General features: G+C 38.6%; 1 protein-coding gene across 4 annotated transcripts in view; it reads left to right on the forward strand.

Moving 5' to 3' along the window:
- Positions 1-26,924, forward strand: part of RGS7 (regulator of G protein signaling 7) — a 528,155-nt gene that overhangs the window by 458,233 nt on the left and 42,998 nt on the right. For 3 of the 4 annotated variants that reach the window (XR_007148335.1, XM_047841359.1, XM_047841360.1), the window contains exons 10-12: positions 13,196-13,270; positions 20,760-20,858; positions 22,517-22,578. Coding sequence is in view for 3 of the 4 variants with exons in the window: in XM_047841359.1 (XP_047697315.1) it covers positions 13,196-13,270; positions 20,760-20,858; positions 22,517-22,578 (236 nt within the window). In the remaining variant the exon portion in view is untranslated. The remainder of the gene's footprint in view (positions 1-13,195; positions 13,271-20,759; positions 20,859-22,516; positions 22,579-26,924) is intronic. The other variant, XM_047841361.1, reaches the window with a different exon arrangement.

The raw sequence follows: 26,924 nt of genomic DNA on the forward strand, positions 1-26,924 counted from the left end.
ACATTTATGGAAGAAACTGTCTTTTTCCCATTGTCTATTCTTGCCTCCTTTGTCATAGATTAACTGACCTTATAAATGTGGGTTTATTTCTGGGGTCTCCCCATTCTGTTCCATTGATCTATGTGTTTATTTTTGTGCCAGGACCATACTTTGATTACTACAACTTGGTAGTATATCTTGAAATCTAGGGGCACCTGGGTGGCTCAGTCGGTTGAGCGTCCGACTTCGGCTCAGGTCATGATCTTGCAGTCTGTGAGTTCGAGCCCCGCATCGGGCTCTGTGCTGACAGCTCAGAGCCCAGAGCCTGCTTCCAGTTCTGTGTCTCCCTTTCTCTCTGCCCCTCTCCCACTCATGCTCTGTCTCTTTCTCTCAAAAATAAATAAACGTTAAAAAAAAATTTTTTTTAAGAAGAAATCTGGAGTTGTTATACTTTGTTGTTCTTTTTTCTCAGGACTGCTTTGACTATTTGAGATCTTCTGTGGTTTCCTGTAAATTTTGGGATCATTTGTTCTAGTTGTATTTTTTTTAAGTGCTGTTGGCCTTTTGATAGGGATTGCATTGAATCTGTAGATTCCTTTGGGTAATATAGATGTTTTGACAATATGAATTCTAATCCATGAGCATGGGATATCTTTCCATTTGTGTCATCTAACTTCTTTTATCAGTGTTATATAGTTTTCAAAGTATAGGTCTTTCACCTATTTGGTTATGTTTATTTGTAGGTATTTTAATCTTTTTGCTGCAATTGTAAATGGTGTTGTTTCTTAAATTTCTCTTTCTCGACTTCATTGTTAGTGTTTAGAGATGCTACCAATTTGTAATTTTGTACCCTGCAACTTTACTGAATTTATTTGTAATTTCTAGTAGTTTATTGGTGGAATCTTCAGGATTTTCTATGTATAGCATCATGTCATTTGCAAATAGTGACAGTTTAGCTTCTTTCTTTACCAATATGGATGTCTCTTATCTCTTCTGTCTGATTGCTGTGGCTAGGACTTCCAGTACAATTTATCATGAATGAATGTTGAATTTTGTTAAATGCTTTTTTCTGCATCTATTAAAATTAACATATGAGTTTTTTCCTTTGTTTTCTTGACATGGTACGTGATGTGATTGATTTTTGTGAATATTGAACCATCATACCATCCGAGGAATAAATCCTACATTATTGCGATGAATAATTTTTTAATGTACTTTATGTAGTTGCTAGTACTTTGTTGAGGAGTTTTGAATCTATGTTCATCAGGGTTATTGGCCTATAGATTTTTTTTGTGTGTATGATGACTTTGTGTACTTTTGGTGTCAGGAAAATCCTGGCCTCATAGAATATATTTGGAAGTTTTCCTTTCTTTTCTGTTTTTTGGAATAGTTTGAGGAGAATAGGTATTATTTCTTATTTAAATGTGTGGTAGAATCCACTTGGATCCATCTGGTCCTGTACTATTATTTTTTCATAGTTTTCTGATTACTGATTCTGTTTCATTACTTGTAATCGGTATATTCAGATTTTCTAGTTCTTCCTGGTTCAGTTTTAGAAGATTGTATGTTTCTAGGAATTTATCCATTTCTTCTAGGTTGTCAGCTTATTTAACTTAGCACCATGACCTCAAAGTTCATCCATGTTCTTACATATTGTGGGATTTTCTTTGTTTCTTTCTCTTTCTTTCTTTCTTTCTTTCTTTTCTTTCTTCCTTCCTTCCTTCCTTCCTTCCTTCCTTTCTTTCTTTCTTTCATTCTTTCATTCTTTCATTCTTTCTTCTGTTAAGACTGAATAGTATTCTATTGTATGCATTTACCACAGTTTATTTATCCTTTCTTTGTCAAGGGACATTTAGGTTGTTTCCACATCTTGACCATCGTGAGTAGTACTGCAGTTAACATGAGAGTGCTTCTGTCTCTTCGAGATTCTGATTTCAGTTGTTTAAAACAAATACTCAGAAGTGGGATTGCTGGGTCTTTTGACAATTGTGTTTTTAATTTTTAGAGAAATGTCCATACTATTTTCCATAATGGCAGCACCATTTTGCATTCCCAACAATAGTGTGCAAAGGTTCCAATATTTAACAACAAACTATCTATAGAGGAAATTAGGAAAGTAATCCCATTTACAACAGGACACATAAAAAGAACAAAATACTTAGGAATAAACTTAAATAATGAGGTAAAAGACTTGTATATTGAAAACTACAAAATACTGATAAAAAATTAAACAAGGCACAAACAAATGGAAAGACATCCCATTTTTATGGATTGTGTGACTTTATATTGTTAGAAACCCACAAGCTTTTGAAAACCAAAAACTGACTCATGAGCTGTGCTATTATGCCCTATAGCTAAGTTGTTTCATCTTAACTCCACTGTGCCTTAAACATCCAGGTAGGGAAAATGGACAGAGGCACAAGTTTTATTTGTCCTTGAAGACTGTAGGTCAAAATGGAGACAATTTGAATGGAAATTGTAAATACAGGGGCAGAGGAGTCTGCTCATATTGCCTTCTCTAAAACTGAGCCTTTGTAAGTTCCCAGTGTCCTCCTGCTTTTTAAGTATTCAACCCCCATAAAATCTGGAAGCAATATACCATTAGCCATATATACTTATCAACCAATGGGCTACTTATAGTTCAAGAGAAAAAAATATTTGAGCTAAATTTTCTTGAAACAAATGTTTCTTTGAAGCCTAACTGAAGAATTAGACAATATGTTTCCTGTTCATAATGTAAGATAATAATGATAATTTATGACCAATTGGTCTGGGATTCAAGTTATAGGTACCAATATGCTTGAGCATACACACACATATACCAAAACACAGTAAATAAAACTCATTTCATCTTTTTAGCACGACTAGTGTTCAGAAATAGCTATTATGTAAAATGTATGATTTCTCTCATTCATTCATTGATTTATTCATTAAATATTCATTAAGCACCTACTACGTAACAGAAAAAAAATGATGGCATTAAACATGACAGGCAAAGCCTCTATATTTGAGGAGCTTACATTTTGGTAGAGAAAGAATAAACAAAGATAATATATAAGAACATTACATGTAGAGGCAAGTGCTATAATTAAAAACAAGGTGATAGGGTTGGAAGCATTATGTCGGACCCAAATGGCAAGGGGCCAGCTACACAATACTTGTGGAAAGAAGTAGCAGCCAGTCCAAAGGGAAGAACCTGACACATATAAGGAATAGGAGGGAGGTGGATGAGGTTGGACTGAAGTGAGCAGAGGCAAAGAGATACCAAGCAGAGTTGGAAAGGTAGACAGAGGCCATTTATGTAGCACCTTGTAGAACATGGGAAAGGGTTTGCCTTCTATCCGAAATGTGATAAGAAGAGGCTTGAAGAGGAGAGTGGTGACATGGCTACAGTAGTGAAGGGTCAGTCTGGCTGCAGTGCAGAGAACAACTTGGGTGTAGAGTGTAAAAACCAAGAAAGGATTGATGAAGACAAATCAGAAGTCTGCTGAGATAGTCCAGGTGGGAGATAATGGCAGCTTGGACCAGGATGGTGGCACGAGGGGGAGCAGATAAATTCAGGATGTGTTTGGAGTAAAGTGCACAACACTTGCTGTTGAATGAAATGCGGGAAGGAAGGGAAAGCAAGCTGTGGCCGACGACTGCCAGATCATAGCATGAACACCCTGGTGGATGGATATGGCCTTTGCTGCAAAGGCAATGAGGAATGGAATGGGGAGGCTAGGAGGAGCTCAGGGCTGGTCAGTGTCTTTTCTGAGCAACTGATCTAAAACCAGTACTGTGTCTGGAAGGCTTCTCCCACCAGTGGTTGGTAGAGCAGGGGCATGATGGTTCCCTTGCAGGATTTGGGGCAGACACTCCTGTGGGGCACTGCCCAGTGTCTCACTGCACTTCTCCTCCCGCCCCTGAGCACAGAATGAATTGCCAGCCCCCCTTCTGTGTGAAGTCCCCGTATCTCAGAACTCCAGAAAAAGTTTTCATGTCATCTACTCTGACCCACTTAATTAGCCTGTAGATATTTATGTCCTGATAAGTTTTCTGAAAGATGTGAGAAGTTACCTAGATTCCCTTTGTCAAACCTCTTGCATTTCCTTCCTCACATATCCCAAAACCTAATTCTACCTAACACTTAGGCAAGAATAAACTCCAAAAATTTTAGCCAGAGAAATTGTTAAAAACACCCACACTCTAACTCAGGTGCTTTGGTTGGCTCATTTGCAAAAATATGAGACACTGTGTTCAAGAAGCATTTTTCTGCTTTCCTGACCCCTGTCAGAACCCAAGTAACAGATTAGAGGATGATGGGTTGGTGCTGGGAGGAAGGACACTGAGAGCAACAAAATTGACAACTGACTGGCAGAAGGCAGAGGCATTCAAAAAATGACCTAAAATGTCATGAAAGCTCAAAAACCATTAAGAGTTAAGGCCATCCAGCCTCACAGGCATTGCTGTCTTAAGGATGGCACAGTAAGTGTAGTTCTCAATAATGACCTTGAATCAACAAGAAAAGATTGCATTGCTTTGGATATAATTGTGCAAGAATCTAGGAATGTGTGGGAATTATTTTAGAATATCTTTTTTTTTCCAATGGTGAAAATAAAATTGAGTTTTGGCTCTCAGTGATAAATATTTAATCTGCAAAATAACTTTATGTGAACCTCTCTTTTCTGACACCACTAGATAAATAAAATACTTATCTTTTCCTACCTTTGGAAATCAAGTTTAATGCAACAGAGTGTGTCTTTGAAATTCATCTTCTTTATAGAGGTCTTGCTGAGCTGAGTTGTGTGTAAAGACAGCCTTTCTCTGTGTATCTGGTCCGGAGAGGGAAATATGCCTCTTTTCCATTTGGGAACATATGACTTAAGACTCTCCCATATCCTTTGTAATTCAAGGCTATTGAATTCAAGGCCAATTCCAATATCCACTGATTTTCATGAAGTTGTTCTTTTCTAGTTGTCCCATTGTCATTTGTTGCAACAATTATTGTAAGCCTTTTGAAGTTACTTATTTGTACTACTTAGGAATTTTAGTTATTTTTTGGTGAGTTATTTATACTATGAGGAATTTTATTTGGTTCTGTTCACCAGTTACAGCACACCATTAAATCATCAAGACCAACAATATTACCTGCAAAATTGTTTTCACCAATTCAGTTAAGTGATCCATTTTCCTACTTTTCAGCTCTTAACTTTTATGCTGGGGAAATTTCCATTGCCATCAGAGATCTGGTTTAGGTTTATTTCCTTCATGACTACATTCAACAAACACATTAGGAGTTAAAGTAAAAAAAAAAAAGTGAAGACATTTGATGATATTAAGCTTATGGACGAGGAATCCCAAAATCATGTTGCTACTCACCCTCCCATGAATGAGATCCCAGAAGGACAGCAACATAATGCCATCCCAAATGCCAGTTAGCTGTAGGTTATGAAAATGCCCTTGATGCGAACCCAGGACTTCCTAGTGCACAGTAAGTTGGAGTGTGTGTGTTCAGTCTAAGAGGGGTCTTTTTCATTCCCCAACTAAAAATCTTTCCATGCCCTCAAATTGCAACCAGCATTTTGTGAAGAAAAAAATCATAGGACATGAGGGAGATCAATCACTTGTATGAGTGGTAGACCCATGCATACCTGCCTCAGGCTTTTGTCACTTCCTGAAGGAGCTCATATTTTATTCAAGGTAAGTATGACAACTCAGCCTCTACCCAGTGATTTTTTTTTATTCCAAATAAATTCTAGCTAGAAATATTTTAAATGTCTAAAAACTGGACATGAAACATGAGCAATGCCTGTGATCACAGAGAAGCCATAGCAAGCTCACTCATTAGGGTCCTCTTGGTAGCTTGTTGAGAACTGTGACAATCTGGCTGTACTTGTCTGCATGGCAGCTGCTAGTCTATAAAAAGGGACTATCACAGAAGGATGAACAGACAGTTACTAGATATTAAGTAGAAGTGGTCTGATTTCAACCAGAGCAGATTAAGAGAGTGTGGTAGGATGCACTGGAGAAGAATTTAGAGAAATGTAGTAGAGGCTGTGAGTAATGGGATGCTACTCCACCAGGTTTTCCATAACTGACTATCAGACATTGGTTTTGCACACGCAATGATATGCACCTAAAAAGTCAAAGACACAAAAGGATGTGGCCAGCCAGGGACAGATTATTGTATAAGCATTAATGTTGAAGTGTTCTGAGCCACGAACCTTGACAATGACTGCATAAAGAGCTGTATTCTAGTTGGAGAATTCAGTAAAACTACTAAAATTGTGTGTAAATGAAATCCAGGAGCCATCCCTGATTTCTCTCTTTGTTTACATCTGTTCCTCTCCCAGACTTCCTCATGTCGATAAATGGCACCACCTCACCCAGTTGCCAATAACTAGGAGTCATTGTTGACTCTTTTGCCTCACCATGCTCCTTAACCCAATCCATCAGCAAGTTGTGTTGATTCTGACTTCAAAATGCATCCCTCACCAGGGTGGTACCTCTGTTGCTATCAGAGAGCCTACACAGACACATCATTGTCACCCAGAGTCCATAATTTACATTGGGGTTCACTCTAATGTAATGGTGTTGTGCATTCTATGGCTTTAAACAAATGTATAATGAGATGTATCCACCGTTATAGTATCATACTGAACAGTTTCACCACTGTAAAAATTTTCTGTGATCTGCCTAAGTCATCCATCCGTCTCCCTAACCCCTGGAAACCACTGATCTTTTTATTGTTTCCATAGTTTTGCCTTTTCCAGAATGTCGTATAGTTGGAATCATACAGGGTAGCCTTTTCAGACTGACTTCTTTCACTTAATAATAGGCATTTAAGGCCCTCCATGTCTTTTCATGGTTTGCTTATTTCTTTTCATCCATAAATAATATTCCATGGTGTTCCATACTACAGTTTATTTATCCATTCACCTACTGAAGGATGCCACATTTTGGCAGTTATTGTGACTAAACCTGCAACAAACATCCACGTGCAGGCTTTTGTGGGAACATAATTTTTAAACTCTTTTGATAAATACTAAGGAATACAATTGCTGGATCAAATGGTGAAAGTATGTTTAGTTTTGTAAGAAACTGCCAAACTGTCTTCCAGAGTGGCTTGTTTTGTGTTGGTCTCAGCCTATCAATAACCAGTGTTTTATGGTTGGATCAATGATGTGGTTCTTCTGCAAGTTGCCCTTCCACAACAATTATCAGGAAACTTTGAAAAAAATAATGCTTTACAACTTACAGAAAAAAGTAATTACATAGCACATCTGGGGCCACATAATAAAGTTGAGGAGAGGGGAGAGCGCATGAGCCCCAGAGTACTGCTTTTCTTGGGGTTGAGGTTGGGGGCCTAGGGTTTCATGGGCTCACTCTTTATTGGTGAATTTAAAACATAAGAGTGGAAATTTAAACACTGGAAGAGAAAGAACAAAAATAAAATAAAAACAAGTAGCCAAGATGATCAGTATTGAAACCAACCAAGATCTCCAAAACAAAGGAGCATCTGTGTTGGAGACAAACTGCTTCTTTATCTTTGAAGTGGGTTCCTCTTTGAAATGGTTGCTCACTCATCAATGCCCAAGTCAGGCACTTGAATTACAAAAAGGTAAAACAAAAACAAAAACAAAAACAAACCCGTCAAGGCTTTCACTACTGGGCTGTACCATTTTGCATTCCCACCAGCAAGGAATAGGAGTTCTTGTTGCTTCACATGCCCTGTAATATTTGGTGTTGTCAGGGCTGTGGATCTTGGCTATTCTAATAAGCGTGTAGTGGTATTTAATTGTTTGAATTTGCAATTCTCTAATGACACACGACGTACAGCATCTTTTCTTACGCTCATTTGTCATCTGTGTATCTTCTTCGGTGAGGTGTCTGTTCAGACCTTTTATCCATCTTTATTTATTTATTTTTTATATATAATTTATTATCAAATTGGTTTCAACGCCCAGTGCTCATCCCAACAGGTGCCCTCCTCAATGCCCGCACCCACTTTCCCCTCTCCCCCACGCCCCATCAACCCTCACTTTGTTCTCAGTATTTAAGAGTCTCTTATGATTTGCCTCCTTCCCTCTCTGTAACTTTTTTCCCCCTTCTCCTCCCCCCTGGTCTTCTGTGAAGTTTCTCAGGATCCACATATGATATACCACCTCAACGCCAGTCAGAGTGACTAAAATGAACAAATCAGGAGCCTATAGATGCTGGAGAGGATGTGGAGAAATGGGAAACCTCTTGCACTGTTGGTGGGAATGCAAACTTGTGCGGCCACTCTGGAAAATAGTGTGGAGGTTCCTCAAAAAATTAAAAATAGATCTACCCCATGACCCAGCAATAGCACTGCTAGGAATTTACCCAAGGGATGAAGGAGTGCTGATGCATAGGACACTTGTGCCCCAATGTTTATAGTAGCACTTTCAACACTAGCCAAATTATGGAAAGAGCCTAAATGTCCATCAAATGACGAGTGGATAAAGAAGATGTGTTTTATATATACAATGGAATACTACTTGGCAATGAAAAAGAATGAAATCGGGCCATTTGTAGCAATGTGGATGGAACTGGAGAGGGTTATGCTAAGTGAAATAAGTCAGGCAGAGAAAGAGAGATACCATATGTCTTCACTGATATGTGGATACTTTTACCCACCTATAAATTAGGTTGTTCATTTTCTCATTGTTGAGTTTTTTTTTCTTATTGTTGAGTTTTAAGAGTTCTTTGTATATTTGGGATAACAGTCCTTCCTCAGATGTACCATTTGCAAGCGTTGTGGTTTTTTTTTTCCCCAATCTGGCTTGTCTTTCACAGAGCATAAGTTTTTAATTTTAATGAAGTCCAATGTATCATTGATTTCTCTAATGTATGGTGCTTTTAGTGTCATGTTTAAAAAGTCATCACCAAACTCAGGATCACCTAGATTTTCTCCTATGCTATCTTCCAGGGGGTTATAGTTTAGCATTTCACATTAAGGTTTATGATCCATCTTGCGTTTTTTGTGAAACCATAGTGAGTTTATATATTTTATATATATATTATATATGTTATATATAATATATATGTTATATATATGAATATATATAATTTATATATAATATATAAATACATATAAATATATATGTGTATATATATATATATATATACATATATATATTTTTTTTTTTGAGAGGCAGAGAGAGACAGAGAGTGAGCAGGTGAGGGTCAGAGAGAGAGGGAAACAGAATCTGAAGCAGGCTCCAGGCTCAGAGATTATTTTTTAATTTTTTTAGTGTTTATTTATTTTTGAGAGAAAGACAGAGTGTGAGCCAAGGAGGGTCAGAGAGAGAGAGGGAGACGCAGAATCCAAAGCAGGCTCCAGTCTCTGAGCTGTCAACCCAGAGCCCGACTCAGGGCTCAAACTCATGAACTGTGAGATCATGACCTGAGCCGAAGTTAGACGCCCAACTGACAGAGACACCCAGGTGCCCTACAGAGATTGAGTTTTTAAAAATATAAATCATATTAAGTCACTTCCCTTATGACATCCCCTTATGTTTAGACTTAAATCAAAGTCCTTACTGTGGGCTATAATTTCTACCTGACCCGACCACTTTCCACAGCTCCAAGCATCTTGGTACATTTCCCTCCCCTCTGATGCAGGAGCCTTCCTTCTGGCTGTTGACTCTCAGAATTCGTTCATAGCCTACACTGAAGCAGGATTACATAATCCAGATCTGTGTCCAGCAAATAAGATTAAGTAGTAATCAGATGAATGATAGGGTGAATGAAAGGAATTCCAGTGTAGTTACCTTAAACAACTTCCTTTGTGTGTAGCATTTAGTAAGCCCTGTTGGCCCAAGAACAGAAATAAAAGCTTCAATTGAATGTTTAAAAAAGTATCCTGAGATTGATCACTCTAAAATCTATAACCACTTTTAATGAGGATAAGGAGAGAATCATTTTCATTGAGGTAAAATACATTGCAAATTGAACTTTTAAACCTTGTACTGTGTTACAAAAAGACAAATATTTCAACATTCAAAGTCTTGATTTTCCCAGAATCATGTCTTTTTTTTTTAATTTCCAGGAATATGGATATTATCGGTTCTATTTGCCACCTTATTCTTAACTCTCCATTTATTTGTCATTTAGGACATTGTTTTAATCGCTTCAGAAAATTTCACTTCGGCTACTGGGACTGAATTAAAGAAAGTGGTTCTCCATTACTCTCTTCACTGAAGAGTCCTTAAGTTTCCCCAGTTATCCTGAGCAGAGTGTGCCTTCTGCTACAATAATGTCATTTTGCATGACAGGAACTAAATGATATTCAGATTGTTTTAAGTAAAATGATGGTTTCATCAATGATGAAACCAAAATTTCATCTCTGTTTTGCAACTCATTGAGACACTTACATGTACACTATGGCAGTAATATTTCTCAATAATATGATCCTTTTGCTCCCTCAGGAATGGATTCTAAGGAATTCAATTGTACTTTTTAATAAATAGTGTTACAGTAATGTCACAACACAGCTTGATTCTATTGAAAATAAATTTATCTTTGAATCACTAGAAATAATTTATGACTCTTTTCTAGGTCAGTGTAAATATTATTTCATTATTCCTTAAATTGAACAATACTATGAATTTAATATTATATCTGGCCAGGAGTACATGTTTGAACATTTTTAGTGAGTGCTTACTTGGTAATGGTGATGTTATTTGTATTTTCTTGGGAAGCTATGCTTAGTAGTGCAGAAAACCAATTTAGCCATAACATTTCATGTGGATCTGGTGCCAGCTAGTGGTACATTTTATATATTAAAATAACCAAAGATGGGCACCTAGGTGGCTCAGTCATTTGAGCATCTGACTCCTGTTTTGGCTCAGGTCCTGATCCCAGAGTCATGGGATTGAGCCCCTCATCGGGCACCATGCTTGGGATTCTCTCTTCTCTCTCTCTCTCTCTCTCTCTCTCTCTCTCTCTCTCTCCCTCTGGCCCTCTCCTCCACTTGCACTCTGTCTCTCTCTAAAACTAAAAGAAAGAAATTAAATAACCGAAGACAGCATGGTCTTATTGGGATCAAATTTGCTCAAACGATAAATAAATATATTTCAGCCATGTTGGTGAGAGCCAAGAGGATGTACGTAACAATGGATATATGAAATGTTCTGTTGCATAATGCCTTGGCCAAACTTCTCTCCAGTCCTGTGCTCCTACAGTGTGATGATTCACATACTTATCATGCTTACTATATTAGAAGATCATCCCTTTGTCCTTGTATGTCACTATCACAAAACTTATCACAATATCAGAAATAAATATTTATTAAATAAATAATAAATGGTCTGTCTTTCTCCAGGTCATGGAAGGGCATGCCCTTACTATTCCCACCCTTTAACATATAGAAGAAGATTTCTATGATCTGTCTTGCCATGAATCAATAAGAGCATAAAGAATTTCCGTGCCTTGTCTTCCTAATGGACCGAGCCTTTCGGATGGAAGGCTGCAAGGAAATGGAAACTGAATAGGAAATGAAAACACTTTAATATTACTTTAATAGTTTTACCATTATACTTGTTATCTTTGTTATCAGTGGTTGTGAATTCTGGCTGCATATCAAACTCACTGGGGTCTCTTGAAAAATACTTATACTGCTAGTAGCCACAGAAAAATTAAATCAGAATATCAGATATTGATCAGTATGGTGAGGTAGCTAAAGTGAGTTACTCAGTGTCAATTAGTAACTACATCCCACCCATGTGGGTGTTTTTCCTTTTTACTGCCAAGCAGATCATGGTTTATATATATGGTTTGCATATATAGATATGCAAACCAAATTTGTGATTTATTCATTTTTAGTGCAGTGTGTGTGTGTACATGCACATGCATGTGTGTATTTGTGTGTCTGTAGTATATATATTTCACATGCAACCTATGTAGAAAAAAATCAAGAAAAGGGGCTTTCTTTATTTACGTTTTTATCCTTTACACTATTATGGTGGAGCTTCTTCCCAATGGCTGTGCTATCAGGAGAGGGTTCTTCAAGGAAATTCCTGCATGCAAGTCTTCATTAAACCAAAAGTGAAGCCCCTTGCCTGCCAGTGAGTGTGGAGAACAGCTTATTTCCAGAATCACATCACTGCTGCCTTTTTGCCCCGCCTCCTCCCGTAACATCCCAACTGTGCAAAAGTCTTTTTCCACATTCATAGTTTCTCTGTAATCACTCTCAAGTATATCTCATGTTTAACGATCTTACATTCTGTGGGAAAAAAACAGAGAAACTGCACAGAGTTATACAACATGATACTTCTTACACTAGTACCAGAGATCCCTATATCTGGTACCAAAACTTGAAAGTTAGGGAAACACAACCCACAAAAATGCTTCCTTCCAATCACTTCTAAAGACTAAGTGATATCTAAGGACCTTTCCAGATATAAGGTCCCCTGTATTCTTGAATCTCCTTTCTTCTCTTTTTCCTCCCACTACCTCTCCCTTCCCTCTCCCTCCCCCCTTCCTTTTCTCCCTCTCCTTCCTCCTCAGCCCCGTCCTCTCCCTCTTTTCTTACTCCCTCCCTCAACCCCTCTCCTCTTCCAAATACAAAAGAAGGTTTACAGTTCTCTGTTTCTGTGCAACAGAACAGTAAGTCTGGCAAAATGATGCTCCTGAGATTGTCAGAGAACCAGTAACAGGCTGACCACAATCCTATTCTGTGTATGGAAAACAAATATTCCTAGTCCCCCAATTTCACGAATCATTGCAAAAAAAGTTCACCTGGGATTTGAGCTGGGTCAACTAATTGTAGTTTTCCAACTTGGGAAGCAAACAGCCATTTGATAACAGTGTCACCTCACATAGAGGAGTACTCTGAGCAGGGCTGTCTGTGGGTACCAGCTGGGCCATCAGCCGCTTGGTCTCTGGACACCCTTGCTCCCAGTCTGTTGGATTAGCCCCTACTAATGTCAATACCCACTTTCAAAGGCAGAGCCTGTGCATTTCTTGTCCCTGTTTCTCTGGAATATATTCAAGAATGGTATCTGAAGTCCTTTATGTGCAAGGAGTGAGAGTGTACTATATTTTTTTACTGGCTCCGTTGATGGGTGGCTGTGGCCATTTAGAAAGAACTTCCAGAGACCTGCGTCATCACAGCTCTTGTTCAGGTTGTGGATGGCAAGTCATTAATGCATGAATCAAAAACCTCATCCCCAAAGATTCCTTTGTCTCTCTGTTTTTCCATTTCCAGCCTGGATGTGTAAATACCACTGAAGTGGACATTAAGAAGTCATCCAGAATGAGAAACCCACATAAAACACGGAAGGTAAAATCCACCTTTGCTGTGCTGATCTCGGTAATAAGTTGCACACCACAGGAGGACGCCATAGGAGGATGCCAGTCATAACAAATTTTCTCCCACTTCCTGGAATATATTCTAGCATCTTCCCTGCTCTTCCTTGTTCCTTGGCTGGAAGAAAATCTGGGAGCTCAAACCCTGGTCTTCCATCAGTCCATCTCTCCTGACCAAGTAGAACCATCACGGTTCTCCAGCATGTGGTTTTCCAGCATGCACAGGTCCCAAGGCGTGCAAGTGGCCCTGATGGGGCAAAGATGCCAAGGATACCTCCTCTCTCCATTGGAAAGAAGGGTCATCAACAGAGAAAGGCTTCTCTTTCAGAACCCGGAGGATGAGGAAACACAGATGGAGATTATCTTGGAAAAAGTGATGTTGATGAGAGAAGGGCATTTTTAGAGAAAATTCTGAAGGAAAAGAGACATCATAAAGATGCAGGACTACAGAGTTTGCATGAGGACCCCCTTTTAACACCAGAATTTTGTGACACAACCGTAAGAGAGTGGTTGTTTGTTCATTTGGTATCTGTTACATGAGCAAATACATCACAAACAAACAAAAAGAAACCTATCCAGAATTCGGTGGCATTGTAAATAATCTCTTGAAAATACATAGCAATAGTACCTACATATTTATTTAATAACACAGACACACAGAAGGCATTTTTATTCATTTCGTGAAGAACCCTTGATGCATATCAGAATTTCTGGCTTGAGGACATAGCCCATGACTGGCACCAATGAATTAAAGCATCCCAGAAGTTTAAGACCTTCCCTTTTATGGCTGTTTCCTTATGTAGCATTAGGGCTTTCCAGGGTGTATGTCCCTGCTATAGGCACTAAACACTTTTTTTTCTAGTCTTATTTCTTGTGGTCTTTTTCCTCTATCCCTAGAAATATCATGTTCAGAGGCCCCAGTGTGATCCAAGTACTTTTTATTTCTTTTAAGGCACTTTACCTTGATGTCAGGATAAAGAAGCCAAGGGAAGAGTGCCACAAAACCTGCTCAGATGCAGTGCTCCAAAGCTGTGGCTCCCAGGGGCTCTCTGAGAGAAAGAGGCAAAGCCAGAGCAAAGCAGGCCTGTTGGCCCTGCTCTCCTGTGACGGGCCTCATGCAGTTCCTTCAGTCCTCTGCACACAGCACAGCCTGAGGGCACTAGGGACTGGCTTTGTGCTGTGGAACGGCATCCAGAGCTGCAATCAGCTCTCCAAAAGCACATTTAGCCACCTATCACTACTTCTGAATTTTGAAGAATTACTTTTCATGATACCTCACTTTGTGTCAAGTTTTCCCATCAGACACCGACTGAGATATGCTCTGACTCGGAAAGAGAAAGCATATGGATGGGCAGATAGGACTGAAAGATAAGAGAGCCATCATTTACACTGTCTTCTTAACGCCATCCGGTATTGTTACTTTAACGGTGTTTCACATGGCATCCTGCTTTCTGAACGCTTGAAAAGCATTACTTGGCATTGCTGTGCTTCACTTAACAATGGGAAAACACCAGGCCTGGCAAGGTGAAATGCTGTAGAGATGGAACTACTAAGCTCTATTTGTCTTGGTTGTGGTAGAGTTTCCTGTAAATCAATAATGGTAGAACCACAGGGCCTAAAGCAGAGCTCCCTAACTCTAAAATTACCAGAGAAAAAAGAAAGTTTTTGCCCTTGTTTTCATGCATGCCCTTGTTTTCAACAATTGGAGAAGGCTGATTTTTTTTTTCACCTTTGGATATATATAGCTTCTCATATTCAAACATGTTGAATTTTCTAGAATCTTCACAAGTGTCATTTTACATAGAAGGTTATAGGACTCTAAGCCACATACTGGTTTCTTTTTTAGAATTATGACCACTGCTACTTTAGCTCATATTTGGTTAGTAACTGGAATGAGCCATTCAATCAGTAGATTTAACAGGTCTCTATGCTAGGCTTTTACTGGTGTTTAGATGATAAATGGGACAGACATGACCTTGAGCTCATAGCTCATGATCTAATGACAGTGTATACCTTGAGCAAGCAGACAAATGTCTATACATATATAGCCACATAATTGTGTTAAGTGGTATATATTAGTCTGCTCAAGCTACCATAACAAAATGCTCCAAATGGCTTACATAATGGGAATTTATTTACTCAAAGTTCTGGAGACTAGAAGTCCCAGATTAAGTTGGATTTTGGTGAGAGCTCTCTTCCTGGCTTATACACAGCTGTCTTCTTGCTCTGTCCTCACATGGCAGAGAGCTATGGTGTCTGTCCCTTTTATCAGGACAGCAGCTCCATGGGATTAGGGTCTTACCCAATGGCCTCCCTTAATTTTGATTACCTCCTTATAGTCTCCATCTCCATATACAGTGACATTGGGGATTAGGGCTCCAACATGAATTTCAAAGGGATGCAACTCAGTCCATAACATGTTATCGAGGGAATTTAAATGATTTGGGATTCTCAATTGCCACACCATTTTATTTTAAAAAATGGCAAAACAACAAACTATCCCACTATCCTCTGAAGTGTTCACAGTTATGTCCTTGGGGAGCAGGCAAGTCTGTGGGATTGTAAGCCCTAGACACAAATGGCAGAGGCCAATCTGTCACCTCTGGAAACTGCCTTTGTCTTCCACAGCTAATTGGGCTGTGTCCTTTATTCCCTTAGCTGTGAGACCACGCTCTGTCTTAAACCACTGCTAGTGAGAAAGTGGAACCCCTGAATTATATTTAATCTTTGCAAACAGAGAGAGCTTAGCAGAGAGAGCTGCTGTTAATTTATTTGGCATTCAGCTGCAATAATATTTCTCATGATTATATAACAAGAATAAGGGACTCAGTGAATCCCTAAAGTAGTAATCCATCACATGTACCTAAACAATATCAGGGTTTGGAATGTTATATTTAATTGTTGAATTTCAAATATGTATATCAAATATGTGAAGAGAAGGCTTAGATGTATATCTTATTTGAGATATGTTTAAGTATTTAGGCAGTTTTTAAACCTGTCTTTACTAAAATAGAAAGAAGTAGGTGAAAATGTGTTTCTGTAAGTCTCTATGGATGATAAGGTAGCATAGTCAGAAGGAAGTCAGCCTAATCTAGGCAAATTTTAAGGGGCACTGTGTGCCTGGCTTTCTTCAGCCTGCTTCTAAAATTTTAATTATAATAGGTCAGCCTGTGTATTAGTCAGGGTTCCCCAAAGGGGGCAGGAGAGAGTGGCAGAGATAAAGATTTATTTTAAGAAATTGACTCATACAGTTGTAGAGGCTTGGCAAGCCCCAAATCTAATGAGGTAGGCCAGTGGCTAGAGTCCCCGGGAAGAATTGCCATCTGCTGACAGAATTCCCTCTTGCCTGGATGAGGTCTATCTTTTTGTTCTTTTCAGGCCTTCAACTGATTGGATGAGGCCCACCCACATTATGGACAGCAATAGGCTTTATTCAAAGTCTGCTGATTTAAATTTTAATCTCACTCAAAATACATCCTCAAAGAAGCAACCAGAATAATGGTTGAACAAATATCTGAGCACTGTGGCCCAGCCAACCTGACACAAAAAATTAAGCATCACAGGATGAATCCTTCTCTACGACAATAACTAGAAGGGTCCTAGAACAACACAAAACCGGAGGAAAATTAAAAAAGCATTTGTGCATACATGACTGAACCCACACTTTGGATGACTTCCTATAACTCCAGAGCCCATATTTCAAAACAACAGTAAGCTGTTTCTTGTCTCATTACTTTTCTTTTTTCTATCACCTTCATTTAGGCATTGAGGTACTTTATATTTTAGTTAATAGCTAATGTGCACATTCTGGAAGAACGGTTAGCAAATTCACAATTAAATGTCTAGCTTTTCTGCTTTTAATGCAGTGGCTACAGCTGTTTATACATAAAAATACTGGCATTTCCTCCTGTCTGGATGCATAATGTGGCATTTTAATCTTAACAGAAGAAACTACTCATGCCTTACAGTGACACAAAAGGGTTTTAAGTAAGAAGGACAATAAACTTGCAGGCAATAGACACTCTGATCAAAATGGCTACAAGCAGGGAATATTCTAAAGCCTTGGGGGCCAGCAGGGGCAGAGTTAGCCCTGGGGGTGATGGGCCCAGGGACTCATCAGGGTCTCTCTAACCCTGCCCTCTCTTCTCTACCCTCTCTCTGTCAGGGCTTCCTGCACATGGCAGCAAATGTGGTCACAATCCATTTTCTAGCTGAGCTGAGCAATCCAGAAGAAAGAGAAATATCCCCTCCCTCCACCACCAGTCAGAAAAATCCCAGAGATTTCACTCGGTATAGACAAGCATAAAAACTGTCTGCACTCTTTCGTTTCTGCTTTAAAAGTAGAGAATTTTCTTAGACCTCTTTCTTCTAAGACGTGAAGGGAAATCATACATGAACATATTTATGTAGAACATCAGATCTGTTTCATTTTATGAATAAATTACCCAGTATTCATTTGGATGGTACCCTATATGAAGAAAGCTGGTCCAGGAATCCTGGATTTGAATAAGTGGACATGTTCATCACGTCACAGCATCTTGATTAGTAACTAGCTTTGCTAACAACTCAAAATGGATCCCAATTAGTTAATTTTCTTTACCCCCAGCTGCAGACATTGAGACATTCAGACAACTCCATGTCCCTTTCTCTCCATTCCTACCTGTTGCTAGGTCTACTCCACCCACCCTAGGCCAATATTTTAATATATTAACTTAAAAAAAAATTCAAAGCCTTTTACATTTCAGATGATCCTCATAACCTGTCTGCCAAACTCGTATCAATTTCCTTACCTCCTTTGTTCATAAAATAAGCCCTCTATGTAAAACCTCATTATTCGTGGCCATTTTCACTGTAACCAAGAATCAAAGTTAAAAGCTATCACTGGTCCCCAGAAAATTAAAGGCACTCTGACTGATGAAAGACAGGACTCCTGATGTTTACCTGCATGTAAGACAAAAAATGGAAACTCCACAGTAACCTCAGAGCCAGTAGCGAGACTGCTAGAAGACAGCTTTAAACACCACCTTCCAGTGATGTGATTCTTCCGTGGACCTTCCTGAACCTATGTGCTGTGCATACATACTGAAGTAATCATAGAAATAGAGAGACAGAAGATAAGTTATACATCATTTTACTTCCATGACACCACAAAATGTAGTATTTTTTCCAGCAGTGTTTTAAATTATTTTTAATCTTAACCCAAAAACTTACTGTTAAAATAGTCAGCTATCTTATCTTATAAGCGTTTTTCTATGAACTATAGATTCTTATTAAGTACTTTAATTAAACTAAGGTAAATAAGAATGTAATGTTTAGGGGCACCTGGGTGGCGCAGTCGGTTGGGCGTCCGACTTCAGCCAGGTCACGATCTCCCGGTCCGGGAGTTCGAGCCCCACGTCAGGCTCTGGGCTGATGGCTCAGAGCCTGGAGCCAGTTTCTGATTCTGTGTCTCCCTCTCTCTCTGCCCCTCCCCCGTTCATGCTCTGTCTCTCTCTGTCCCAAAAATAAATAAACGTTGAAAAAAAAAATTTAAAAAAAAAAAAAAAAAAAAAAAAAAAAAAAGAATGTAATGTTTAAACCTTAGAGTCTTTTTATTTTCTCTATAAAAATTAATGTAATACACCTGAAAAATAATAAACATTGGACAATGTCTACATTTATTTTCTACAATTATTGAATAATTGGTGATCTTTTACTCACCCAATTTAAAAACATCATCAACCTCAACTGTCACTTCAGAGTTCAAAGTTCAAATATGAGTATTAGTAGTTCACATAGGCCTTCTCTGTTTCTTCGGTGAAAATTAAGTCTCCTGTACACAGGCCCCATGCTCTTGTTATTGTTTTCTTTCATGATACTTACCACAGTTTTAATCATATGTTTATTTGTGTGATTATTTGTGTAACATGTTTCCCCTCCGCTAGGTTGTGAATTCCAATGGAGGAGGAAGCATACCTATCTTTGTTTATTTCTACATCCCTAGTGCTCAGCATTATCTCCAGCATACAGTAGGTGTTCAATAAATGTTGAATGAATGAATGGAAGAACAGAAAAAATTAAGCCATTCAGTCCACTCCTGTTAATAATTAATTCACGGCATACGTGAATACAACCCATATTTGTTGGGTTGAAATGGATGCCCAGTGACAGAAATTAAGTTCCAAGAGGTTGACACTAGGTCAAGAGAGCGCAGATTGAAAGATTTACCAAAGATAGTCTAAATTGGATAATTCAGGCAGGTTAAATCCAAGTGAGTATTTATTGAAGAAAGGCTAAGAGCAAAGTAAGGAGGAGTTACAAGGGAAAAACCAAGTCCAAAGGTCCATGTATAGAGCTAACAGGTTAACATTAAGAAAAGATAGAGTCCGAGTAAAAACAGGTCAGGAACAAAACACGATAGAATGTAGAGATACTTGTATGGTTAGTGATGGGCCTGAAAATTGACTCATTTAAACATCTGTATCTAGCCTCTTCTGATTTCAAGAGTTTCTTCCAAACCTATCTGGTAACTTCAATTTTGTGGGGCTTGAGCAGTTTTATTATGTCCTTATCTTTCATCCTCTTGTCCAAACAAAAAGTGCTCAGTAGCTTATATTAAATCCTTTATTTTAAAGTCATAATTCTTTGATATGAAAGAAAAAGTTATTTGGCTTCTCCCTTGAGTTGATATGTGAGATGCCTCGCCTTCAGGTGAAGACTTCTTTTTGTCTCTGTAAGACTCTAAATATTTATTTGTATGTACTAAGCAGTGGGTCTTTGTCAAAAAAGAGTATTCCTAAACAGTAGATTTGGCCTTTTGACAAAATACTAAAGAAGCACTGGGGCATCGAGGATTCCAAAGATAGGAGAAAACTTTGCGGTCACTGGTGCTTGCAAAAGGCACCCAAAGGCACCAAATGTCAAGGCCCGTGTGGTGAGGTAAATAACCCAATGCTGAGGTGGGAAATTTGGAGCACTCTGGGGTGTCCTTGATCACACTAGCAGAAACCAAATCAACAACAGAATTGTTGACGTAGTCTCTCTCTTCAGTATTCCATTTTGTAAAACTCAGATTCTTTTCATTTTCTTTTGGTTTATAAAGTGTTAATCTATTCTATATCCACCCCTATTTTATTTTGAAATCAATATTTATTAAATGCTATACAGTGTTATTTCCCAACTTAGTACTCTCAGTCCATCCCCAAATTTTATTATCAGACTTACCGTGATCTTTCCATATAATCGATTATTCTGTCAAAGTTAATAATCTAACCACATATTTTTTCAAAGAGCTGGGCTTCTATTTTATATTCATAAGATATTTATGACAGCAGTGTCTTTGAATTTTAATGAGAAGCTTAATCAAATATGTAACAAAGCTTTGTGTTACCTTACTGAATATATAACACAAAATTACCTTTTAGAAAGTCTGTGGCTATAAATGATATTTTGTCCTAAAATATTTCTTTTTTACTTTAATATAGTCTGTCTATGGTTTACAAAATGACATTAGAAGTCACAGTCCTACCCACACACCCACACCAGAAACTAAACCTCCAACAGAAGATGAATTACAACAACAGGTGGGTCTACCTAAAAAATGATCTGTTAAGGGTTTACAGAGTAGTAGCTATGAAGACTGCATGGTGAATCTTAATGACAAGGGTTCTCAAAGGTTATTTGAAGGGTTGACTGTTTCATAGAGAAGATTTGCAGTTAAAAGTTAGTGAAATCACTTATTTTAAGGTGTGTAGTCCCTCGAAAATGTATCAATATAGAGAGGTGTTTTTCACATCTCTTCACTCTTTAATTCCCCAAATCCTGCTTCCTCTAACCAAGTCTTTAAAATGACCTACACTGATGATTAGGCGTCTCCATTTCAAGAGTTATTGTGTACTCTGGAGCTCTTCTTGAAGAACGGAAGACTAGAAGCTGGTGACCGTTGAGTCACGTGTTTTCTGTATCCAATCATGTGACATGATCTTCACGGAGAGCTTTTTCTCGCTTCTCCCCCCCTGCTCCTCATAAGCCTCTGAAGTTTTCCTGCAGTAACACTGGTGTGCAGTAATGGCATATGTCACTTGTTGTTTCGCAAATTGATAAATAGTTTGGGCCCCAAGTAATATTCGAGAGCAAACACGAGGGTCTCTCATATCAAATAATAGTGAAATCTCTTGGTTTGGTTCAAAATAACTTTTTTATTCTTTTCCCTGATATTTTATTGTGATCTGGTTTAGCAATAGTGTAATGATACTTTCTCTAGTATATTTATAATAACCATGAATGGAAAGTAATTTAGAGAGTTTTGAAGTTTTCTATGTGTGATTATGTCCCTGTGAACATTTGTTATGAAATGTTGGTAAAATTATTCCCCAAACACCTATCTTTGATGCTTTCTTGGGCTAGTATTAGGAAGTAGGGTTTACTTTGAAATTATAGTACATGGGGCACCTGGGTGGCTCAGTCAGTTGAGCGACTGACTTCGGCTCAGGTCATGATCTCGCAGTTCGTGAGTTCGAGCCCCGCGTCGGGCTGTGTGCTGACAGCTCAGAGCCTGGAGCCTGCTTCAGATTCTGTGTCTCCCTCTCTCTCTGCCCCTCCCCCACTCATGCTCTGTCTCAGAAATAAACATTTAAAAAAAAAATTATAGTACAAATAACAAATATATTTATTTTCTGAATTTAATATTGGGGATTGATTCTGATTTGGCTTTTCACTCTGAATAAATGTTTAAAATCTCTATAATGCTTTTATTTTTTTTATTTTTTTTTATTTTTTTTCAACGTTTTTATTTATTTTTGGGACAGAGAGAGACAGAGCATGAACGGGCGAGGGGCAGAGAGAGAGGGAGACACAGAATTGGAAAGAGGCTCCAGGCTCTGAGCCATCAGCCCAGAGCCTGACACGGGGCTCGAACTCACGGACCGCGAGATGGTGACCTGGCTGAAGTCGGACGCTTAACCGACTGCGCCACCTAGGCGCCCCTATAATGCTTTTAAAATAAAGTTATATTTTGTCAAAGTATGCAGAATGTTCAAATTCATTGCTGTTCTAAAGGGATATTGACTATGTTTTTTCAAACACTTTAATTTTCAGAGTCATCTCATTTGATTTTTCAGACTTTGAAATTTTACTGACTTGGAACATATTCTTATTTAGAATTGCCCAGTGTATCAGAATTTCGAGTTGAAAATTTTGAGAATGTCACTACTTACATAACTACTTCTTTAATTCTTTTCAGATTAAATATTGGCAAATACAGTTAGATAGACATCGGTTAAAAATGTCAAAAGTTGCTGATAGGTAAGTATTTCAAGATGCCCATATAAATAAAAAAAATTCATGTGACAGTTAACTGTGTTTAAAATGGGATCCTGTAAGAAATTTTATTTTTTTTCTTTTGTACATAGAAAACTTTCAAAAATGGGGTGCCTGGGTGGCTCAGTCGATTAAGTGTCCAACTTCAGCTCAGGTCATGATCTCATGGTTTGTGAGTTCAAGCCCCACGTTGGGCTCTGTGCTGACAGCTCGGAGCCTAGAGCCTACTTTGGATTCTGTTTCTCCCTCTCTCTCTCTGCCCCTCTCCTGTTTGTGCTCTATCTCTCCCTGTCTCTCAAAAACAATAAACCTAGAGGGGCGCCTGGGTGGCGCAGTCGGTTAAGCGTCCGACTTCAGCCAGGTCACGATCTCGCGGTCCGGGAGTTCGAGCCCCGCGTCAGGCTCTGGGCTGATGGCCCAGAGCCTGGAGCCTGTTTTCGGTTCTGTGTCTCCCTCTCTCTCTGCCCCTCCCCCGTTCATGCTCTATCTCTCTGTCCCAAAAATAAATAAATGTTGAAAAAAAAATTAAAAAAAAAAACAATAAACCTAGAAAGAAAGAAAGAAAGAAAGAAGAAAGAAAAAGAGAAAAGAAAGAAAGGAAAAGAGAAAAGAAGGAAAGGGAAGGGAAGGGAAGGAGAAGAGAGGGGAGGGGAGGGGAGGGGAGGGAAGGAAACTTTCAGGGAACTCTTCTGTTATAGTTTAAATGAAAGAATGATCATTACTGTCTTCAGTCTCTCGAGATCCAGTCCTGCACAACTAGAATCAGATACAGAAGATACTTCCAAGGAGTTGAATTTTTCACTCCTGCTGAGAGAAATGAACCTTTCAATTTATCAAGTTACTTTTTGGCAACTTAGAGCCTCTCTGTAAATTCATCTTAACATTGACACTTTTCAGTTATTGCATGGCTTCAGAATTTGAACTAAACACAGATTTTAGATATTTTCCTTTTCTTCATTTAAATCTGTTATTAGCGGCACACGTGTTCTTCGCTTTGGAGTATTGCCAAATCCCACCTCTCCAACTTCTTTCCTTTCCTCTCCGTCTTTTTCTTTTCTTTCTTTCTTTTTTTTTTAATACAAATTAAAAAAAAATGTTAGTGATTCCCCCCTTACCTAACTCCTGTAGATACTTTTATTTTTTTTTTTTTTTTTTTTTTTTTTTTATTTTATTTTTATTTATTTATTTATTTATTTTTTTTTTATGAAATTTATTGACAAATTGGTTTCCATACAACACCCAGTGCTCATCCCAAAAGGTGCCCTCCTCAATACCCATCACCCACCCTCTCCTCCCTCCCACCCCCCATCAACCCTCAGTTTGTTCTCAGTTTTTAAGTCTCTTATGCTTTGGCTCTCTCCCATTCTAACCTCTTTTTTTTTTTTTTTTCCTTCCCCTCCCCCATGGGTTCCTGTGAAGTTTCTCAGGATCCACATAAGAGTGAAACCATATGGTATCTGTCTTTCTCTGTATGGCTTATTTCACTTAGCATGACACTCTCCAGTTCCATCCACGTTGCTACGAAAGGCCATATTTCATTTTTTCTCATTGCCACGTAATATTCCATTGTGTATATAAACCACAATTTCTTTATCCATTCATCAGTTGATGGACATTTAGGCTCTTTCCATAATTTGGCTATTGTTGAGAGTGCTGCTATGAACATTGGGGTACACGTGGCCCTATGCATCAGCGCTCCTGTATCCCTTGGATAAATTCCTAGCAGTGCTATTGCTGGGTCATAGGGTAGGTCTATTTTTAATTTTCTGAGGAACCTCCACACTGCTTTCCAGAGTGGCTGCACCAATTTGCATTCCCACCAACAGTGCAAGAGGGTTCCCGTTTCTCCACATCCTCTCCAGCATCTATAGTCTCCGGATTTGTTCATTTTGGCCACTCTGACTGGCGTGAGGTGATACCTGAGTGTGGTTTTGATTTGTATTTCCCTGATAAGGAGCGACGCTGAACATCTTTTCATGTGCCTGTTGGCCATCCGGATGTCTTCTTTAGAGAAGTGTCTATTCATGTTTTCTGCCCATTTCTTCACTGGGTTATTTGTTTTTCGGGTGTGGAGTTTGGTGAGCTCTTTATAGATTTTGGATACTAGCCCTTTGTCCGATATGTCATTTGCGAATATCTTTTCCCATTCCGTTGGTTGCCTTTTAGTTTTGTTGGTTGTTTCCTTGGCTGTGCAGAAGCTTTTTATCTTCATAAGGTCCCAGTAATTCACTTTTGCTTTTAATTCCCTTGCCTTTGGGGATGTGTCGAGTAAGAGATTGCTACGGCTGAGGTCAGAGAGGTCTTTTCCTGCTTTCTCCTCTAAGGTTTGGATGGTTTCCTGTCTCACATTTAGGTCCTTTATCCATTTTGAGTTTATTTTTGTGAATGGTGTGAGAAAGTGGTCTAGTTTCAACCTTCTGCATGTTGCTGTCCAGTTCTCCCAGCACCATTTGTTAAAGAGGCTGTCTTTTTTCCATTGGATGTTCTTTCCTGCTTTGTCAAAGATGAGTTGGCCATACGTTTGTGGGTCTAGTTCTGGGGTTTCTATTCTATTCCATTGGTCGATGTGTCTGTTTCGGTGCCAATACCATGCTGTCTTGATGATGACAGCTTTGTAGTAGAGGCTAAAGTCTGGGATTGTGATGCCTCCTGCTTTGGTCTTCTTCTTCAAAATTCCTTTGGCTATTCGGGGCCTTTTGTGGTTCCATATGAATTTTAGGATTGCTTGTTCTAGCTTCGAGAAGAATGCTGGTGCAATTTTGATTGGGATTGCATTGAATGTGTAGATAGCTTTGGGTAGTATTGACATTTTGACAATATTTATTTTTCCAATCCATGAGCAGGGAATGTCTTTCCATTTCTTTAAATCTTCTTCAATTTCCTTCATAAGCTTTCTATAATTTTCAGCATACAGATCCTTTACATCTTTGGTTAGATTTATTCCTAGGTATTTTATGCTTCTTGGTGCAATTGTGAATGGGATCAGTTTCTTTATTTGTCTTTCTGTTGCTTCATTGTTAGTGTATAAGAATGCAACTGATTTCTGTACATTGATTTTGTATCCTGCAACTTTGCTGAATTCCTGTATCAGTTCTAGCAGACTTTTGGTGGAGTCTATCGGATTTTCCATGTATAATATCATGTCATCTGCAAAAAGCGAAAGCTTGACTTCATCTTTGCCAATTTTGATGCCTTTGATTTCCTTTTGTTGTCTGATTGCTGATGCTAGAACTTCCAGCACTATGTTAAACAGCAGCGGTGAGAGTGGGCATCCTTGTCGTGTTCCTGATCTCAGGGAAAAAGCTCTCAGTTTTTCCCCATTGAGGATGATGTTAGCTGTGGGCTTTTCATAAATGGCTTTTATGATCTTTAAGTATGTTCCTTCTATCCCGACTTTCTCAAGGGTTTTTATTAAGAAAGGGTGCTGGATTTTGTCGAAGGCCTTTTCTGCATCGATTGACAGGATCATATGGTTCTTCTCTTTTTTTTTGTTAATGTGATGTATCACGTTGATTGATTTGCGAATGTTGAACCAGCCCTGCATCCCAGGAATGAATCCCACTTGATCATGGTGAATAATTCTTTTTATATGCCGTTGAATTCGATTTGCTAGTACCTTATTGAGAATTTTTGCATCCATATTCATCAGGGATATTGGCCTGTAGTTCTCTTTTTTTACTGGGTCTCTGTCTGGTTTAGGAATCAAAGTAATACTGGCTTCATAGAATGAGTCTGGAAGTTTTCCTTCCCTTTCTATTTCTTGGAATAGCTTGAGAAGGATAGGTATTATCTCTGTTTTAAACGTCTGGTAGAACTCCCCTGGGAAGCCATCTGGTCCTGGACTCTTATTTGTTGGGAGATTTTTGATAACCGATTCAATTTCTTCGCTGGTTATGGGTCTGTTCAAGCTTTCTATTTCCTCCTGATTGAGTTTTGGAAGAGTGTGGTTGTTCAGGAATTTGTCCATTTCTTCCAGGTTGTCCAGTTTGTTGGCATATAATTTTTCATAGTATTCCCTGATAATTGTTTGTATCTCTGAGGGATTGGTTGTAATAATTCCATTTTCATTCATGATTTTATCTATTTGGGTCATCTCCCTTTTCTTTTTGAGAAGCCTGGCTAGAGGTTTGTCAATTTTGTTTATTTTTTCAAAAAACCAGCTCTTGGTTTCGTTGATCTGCTCTACAGTTTTTTTAGTTTCTATATTGTTTATTTCTGCCCTGATCTTTATTATTTCTCTTCTTCTGCTGGGCTTAGGCTGCCTTTGCTGTTCTGCTTCTAGTTCCTTTAGGTGTGCTGTTAGATTTTGTATTTGGGATTTTTCTTGTTTC

Source organism: Prionailurus viverrinus, chromosome F1 (genome assembly GCF_022837055.1).
Source record: "Prionailurus viverrinus isolate Anna chromosome F1, UM_Priviv_1.0, whole genome shotgun sequence".
Lineage (NCBI taxonomy): Eukaryota > Metazoa > Chordata > Mammalia > Carnivora > Felidae > Prionailurus > Prionailurus viverrinus.